The following is a 6232-nucleotide window of genomic DNA, read 5'->3' on the forward strand; positions in this document are numbered from 1 at the left end:
AACTTAACAGTAATAATAGCCAATTTGTTCTTATTTCGTATTTTTTTTTTACTTTTTTTTAAGTAATGGAATTATTTGTTTATCACAATAACCATAATTCTGAAGCTATCAAGCCAAACGTGCATGACAGATACACGAATTTTGGTATTTCATATTCATATGTATACCGACTGCACATCTTTCGGCTAAAATTTCATCCTATTTTCTATATAAATTATATCCGACCTAACCCTTAACTGCTACGCTGGAATGCCAATACGTTATCTCCGGAGTGCTATCTGAAATGTAATTAAGTGTAGTTAGTCCAACACGTGTTATTGGGAAATTATAAGGTTTTACCTAACAAAAGTCTATTGAGACACTTAACTTCATCTGATACTTGGATACTTGTAATAACAATTTTTATACAACATAGGATATACATATATGTCTGGAGAACTATATAATTTTCTAATATAATCGATACAATATTTTAAATGCAATACTTTATATATATATATGATTATGCAGAGAATTTTTAGTAGCAATTAAAATCAATCTATCACGAGGCAAACGCTGAATTCAAATGCTTTTTTTCTTCTGATTACAGTGCAATGCGGGTACTCCTCTCGAAACTTCCGAGACCATGGATAGTTGACGAGAAAAAGGACGATGGCTACACGGCCCTTCATCTGGCTGCCCTCAACAATCATGTCGAAGTTGCTGAACAGCTCGCACGTGCTGGAAAAGCTGACCTGGATTTGCAAAATGTCAATTTGCAGACCGCGCTGCATCTCGCCGTGGAGCGACAGCACACGCAGATCGTTCGTGTACGTTTATTTCACCAGAGAAAGGAATTCACCTCTGATTCGATGTTCTACAAACAATCCATCGGGCATTCCCAATGTTCCATTTTCTTTTGAAAAACCGTTTCAAACATCGAGCTTCCTCTCCCAGAGAATTGTGTCCTCTTTCTGATGGAAACAGCACTGCAACAGTATACCCATTATTGAAACTGTATACATACTGATACGTATGTGATACATATGTGATACGAAATTACAACTGTTTGCATGGTAGAATTTTTAAATAACAGTTAATATCGGTAATTTTAGAGTCTTTTAATTTCCTTCGAATGGCATTTTAATTTTATTTATTGATAATTATACAATTTCGTATTGTACATTTAAATTCTAACTGCTTATAATCTCTAAAGAAGATAAGTGTGTATGTATAAATCACAGGTCAAAAGAAAGATTAGTTTTTACGTAGTTTAAGAATCACTATAAAACAGTATTCCCACAGGAGGTTCTATTTTCTATCAGACAAAAGTACAAAGTTAAACGGTGTATTTGACTTTACATTCGATTTACAAGTAACATTTCAAACATTATATCTAGTCTTTATTAGAACACACGAAATCTTTCACAACAATACTCATATACATATATGTATGTATAAATACATAATATTTTTACCATAATACTCATTGATATTACATATTTTTCAATTAATATTCTCGTTACAAAATTTCATAGCTATTTCGATTATGATGTTGCGAGTCTACGCTTGAAGCTATTCTAAATTATAACTAGCTTGTAGATTTTACGCAGTTACAAAGTACACAAACGATTAAACCTAGAGTAAGATCAAACACGGAGTTTTTTCCGTTTACTTTTTCACGTAAGAGAACCTAAAACTATTCAGTCCTAATTGTCGTAAATCACTGTATACAGGGTGTAACAAAAATATTGTCCGACCCGGAGATGGGGCACTCGGGGGGTGAATTGGAACAAGTTTTTCCTTAGCAACAATGTAATCCGAGGCTTCGTTACGGAGATATTAACGAAAAACCCCGACCAATCAGAGCGCGAGATTACCAGCCGAGTTCCCGCGGTAACGCTGCCTACCAGTCGCAGCGCGTAGCCACCGCTAGCGCGGGAACTCGTCTGGCAAACCCGCGCTCTGATTAGTCGCGGTTTTTCGTTAATATCTCGGTAACGAAGCCTCGGATTACATTGTTGCTAAGGAAAAACTTGTTCCAATTCAACCCCCGAGTGCCCCATTTCCGGGTCGGACAACATTTTTGTTACACCCTGTAGAAATCTGTTATTCCGTTTTTTGCCACCTCTCGATTAGAACATCAGAACCGGTATCGTGCATACATAATATTGAAATGTTACTGAAACGATAGATTAACTTTCACATCGAGTTCCGATAATTAAATGCCGATCGTAAATCCTGCTACAGCTGCTGGTGCGCGAGGGCGCCAACCTGAACGTCGCCGACAAGGATGGCGACACGCCTCTCCATGAAGCGTTGAGATATCACACGTTGTCGCAGCTGCGACAGCTGCAGGACGTTCAGGATGTAGGACGTCTTCTGATGGGTCTGGGCGCACAGGGCCAGGACAAGAAGAGCAGCTCGTTCATTGCCTGCTTCCTGGCTGCCCATGGCGCCGACCTGGAGTTGAAGAACAAGAAGGGACAGACTCCCCTTGACCTCTGTCCTGATCCGAATCTCTGCAAAACACTAACTACTTGCCACAAGGACAGAGAATCGTTAGTAATCCTAATCTCTTTTGGCCGCCGGAAACGCAAGACCCGTTACCGTGCATTACCTTCGAACGAATCCCTGAGCAACAGAAAGGTTTCAACACTTTGGCAACCAAATCGATAAATTTGCTTTGTCCGTAATGTGGATGGCGCTAAATGATTTGTATAGAAAGTTCTACTATTAGACTGTTGTCATAAATTTCGTTTTTGCACCGCGAAGTTTGTGTGATTCTAACTGTATCTCGGAATGAAAGTTTTTCATCGAAGTAAGATTCACCTTTAAAAAAACGTTATTTCATTGGTAGAATAGTTGTATCGCTTACGAAAGATATTTGGTTACAGATACAGTTTCAGGTTGACTGTGTATTTTTCTTATTAAACAGAGTTCATTCAATCCTAATGCTGTCCTATTATTTTATTATAGTTCAAATTAGTTGTCACTAGTTACAATGCATGTGCTAAAAGAATTTTTCAAAAGTTCGTAAATATCCAGTACGTAATCATACTTTCAGACACAGTATTGAACCGACAGCTCCATCGGCAACGATCGACGAGTGTTTGGTTTGCTCGGATGGGAAACGTGAAATGCTTTTCAACCCCTGCGGACATGTTGCTTGTTGCAACACTTGTGCGCCAAGGGTGAAGAAATGTCTGATCTGCAGGGAGAACGTTCTGTCGAGAATGAAGGTGAAATATTTATTTTTTTGAAATTCATTTTTGGCAGCATTTTAATATTTTGATGTAATGAATTTATTGAAAAAATCTACAAAATTTCGATACACTTAAAAGTAGAATTATAAATTAGTTCGGAAGAAACATTACAATTTCCAAATATAATAATTCAAATAAAATAATTAAAACGTGTGAAAATATTCGAAACATGTAACAGAGGAAAAATCAATCTAACTGAACTACTTGTTTCAACAAAATGTCTGAGAACTTATTAAAACAGTAATTACGTAAGATTTTTCTAAAAATCTTTTTTACGAAAGAACATTACTACAAAGTAAACAAATTTTCTGTAATAAGTTGATACGCGAATTCAAGAAATGGGACAAAAAACAAATGGGGCTGGAATATTAAAATAAATCGCTTTATTGATGTACAGTATTTCATTAGTGTAAAAACTGCTTGAAATACAAATTTACTTCATATATGTATATATTTTATTGAAGTATTATGTAATTCTAAAAATCAAAGTTACAACTTACACTACTCTTCCATCACCTGAATACCTCACCACATACTTATATCAATACTCTCTTACTAAAATGTTCTATTATTCGCATATCAATGTCATATGCACGCAAATTCAAACATATGTATAAACCCACAAGTGGACATGTTCACACAAAATTGTACCTTAAGATTCAAATCGCATTTCATAGTCTACCGCACCCATGTCTGATAAAATAGCTGGTGAACAACATAAAAACAAGAATTTTTCAATTGTCTAAACTCTAACACTCTAAACCATAACGGAGCAACTGATTATTACGAATAATTTTATCCAAATTGGAACCAGCACTTTTTAAGTACCAATAATAATTTTTATATGTATAATTGTAACAAATGACTTATAGTAATTTTAATCTTGGGTTACAAAAAAAAAAGAACACAAAATGAGGCGTAAATCAAATTAATAGTATTGTTTTCGTAACAAGGTGACAAGAGGGGAATTGTTTGGTTCTTAGATTGAAGAATGTGTTGTGTGCTCGGATCGGAAGGCAGGAGTACTGTTTCGTCCATGCGGACATATGTGTGCCTGCGAAGGTTGCGCTGCCCTTATGAAGAAATGCGTCCAATGCAGAGCTCAAATTCAACACATGGCACCATTGTCCCTCTGTTGCGGCGGGGGTGGGGACGTTACTTACGTTAAGGGCATCAATACTTCAGGTACAAAAACTGTTTTAATTTATAACCCTCAAGCACTAACGTGGGGATTTCGAATTCTCATGAAACTTAACGGCGTACTTGTTTATATTACTATGTAACTTCATGTTTATTTTCTTAGAAATAAAATTGTATTAGTATCGTTCGTTTCGTTGGAACTAAAGCGAGTCCACGAAAACCTTTGAAAATTTCAATCGATTTAAACAAAAGTTTCATGGGTTAGAACCATTTTTAAGCGAATAATGATATATAATATATGGTGTGAATATTTTACAAACAATAATTAAATAAATTAAAAAAAAAGGAGAACTTGCATGTTAATTTGCAATATTCTATTGTAAATAGGTAACATCTCTGACGTGAAGAATGATTCAGAAGAAGAACCGACAACAAGTAAGCAAGCCACCGGAAGCGGGGAACCTCTCATGAACAACGGAAGCATCGATAAAACTCTCAGCGATATAGAGAAACTTGAGCAGCAACTACAGGACATCAAGGAACAGGTATGTAATAAGCGTTATCGGTTATTATATTACAAGCACTGCTTCCTCCATAATTATGTATACTGTATAATAGACGGCGCGTACATCGTAACAAAGCAACGTAGACTTCGTATCGCAAATTTCTCGCTAGACAATTTGAGGAACTGAATATCAACCACACGAGAGAACACTATTCTGAAACGTGACGAAACAAAATTGAAACAGGACATTTCTTTCGCGCTTCCGTGTTATATTTCTAATCTTTAAATTCACACAGAACCTCCAAATTATGTGAGTTCTTTTTATAAAATAAATTAAAAATATATATGTATAAAAAATTTAAATAATTTAAGACTATAAAAAAACACATTTAAAACGAGTTCAACTCGACCGTGGTGAAGTATAATTTAGTACTGTAATAACGTAATCAAACGAGAGTGATGAATTTACATACTCTGATGTTGATGCTGTAAATCAAACGAAATTAACAAATACGCTTGAATAAGCTTGTATATTTTATTTTCTTCGTCCTTTTCTCCCCCACAGACCATGTGTCCTGTTTGTTTGGATCGTTTGAAGAACATGATATTCCTGTGCGGCCACGGAACCTGTCAAATGTGTGGCGACCGGATGTCAGAGTGCCCGATATGCCGGAAAGCAGTGGATAGACGTATTTTGCTTTATTAAACATAGACAAATAATCTCTCATTATGTCGGTATTTTTAGTACAGGAAAAAAATAAAAGAGCGATTAAATATTGCATTCATTCAGTGATACAGATTTTACTATACACTTGTCTCATGAAGCTTTGATGTGTATAAATATATTTTTCCGACAAATTTCTTTGTCAATATTAGCTTTCATACGAAATTGTATTCAATTTTTCTCACATACATGCATTAACTTCGTGAAAACAATTAGAGGAGTTTCAATAACCCGCACGATAATTCTATCATTTTTGAGCAAACTGTTCGAAAATGATGCGCAACAGATTTTCTTAGGATTACAGAATATTTGCATATGCAAGAGTCAAATTTTATTCTCATACTTGTTAGCTTCTAGAAAAATGACAATAACTTGATTTGTGTATATTGAAAAGGGAACCGAATGCAATATTTGATTATTCTTTTAATGGATACAAATAGGTCAATGAAAACGAATTTCTGTGAAGCCTATTCCTTTTTCATTCCTAATTCTGTAGGACACATCGCGACAATTGTGAATTAGACAAAGTATAAAATCGAAACAACGACATGCTGAAATGTAGGAGAAATTGGTTGCCATTTAATAATTAGTAACAGTACTTCGTGTTCTTTTTTTTTC

General features: G+C 35.4%; 1 protein-coding gene across 1 annotated transcript; it reads left to right on the forward strand.

Moving 5' to 3' along the window:
• Window positions 1-593: 593 nt before the first annotated feature.
• Window positions 594-5596, forward strand: LOC107192030 (E3 ubiquitin-protein ligase MIB1-like). The gene is made up of 6 exons (XM_015581208.1): window positions 594-809; window positions 2230-2540; window positions 3047-3221; window positions 4229-4430; window positions 4773-4930; window positions 5456-5596. Exons 1-6 carry the CDS (start codon window positions 594-596, stop codon window positions 5594-5596), a joined length of 1203 nt encoding a protein of 400 aa, XP_015436694.1.
• Window positions 5597-6232: the final 636 nt, after the last annotated feature.

Source organism: Dufourea novaeangliae, unplaced genomic scaffold (genome assembly GCF_001272555.1).
Source record: "Dufourea novaeangliae isolate 0120121106 unplaced genomic scaffold, ASM127255v1 scaffold295, whole genome shotgun sequence".
NCBI classification, from domain to species: domain Eukaryota; kingdom Metazoa; phylum Arthropoda; class Insecta; order Hymenoptera; family Halictidae; genus Dufourea; species Dufourea novaeangliae.

What these genes read in the sequence shown, in the direction of transcription:
- LOC107192030 (XM_015581208.1), top strand. Translation starts at nt 594, where the DNA reads ATGCGGGTACTCCTCTCGAAACTTCCGAGACCATGGATAGTTGACGAG. An exon ending in TGCCACAAGGACAGAGAATC is followed by an intron (nt 2,541 to 3,046) that starts GTTAGTAATCCT and finishes TCATACTTTCAG; the next exon opens with ACACAGTATTGAACCGACAG. An exon ending in TAAGGGCATCAATACTTCAG is followed by an intron (nt 4,431 to 4,772) that starts GTACAAAAACTG and finishes TATTGTAAATAG; the next exon opens with GTAACATCTCTGACGTGAAG.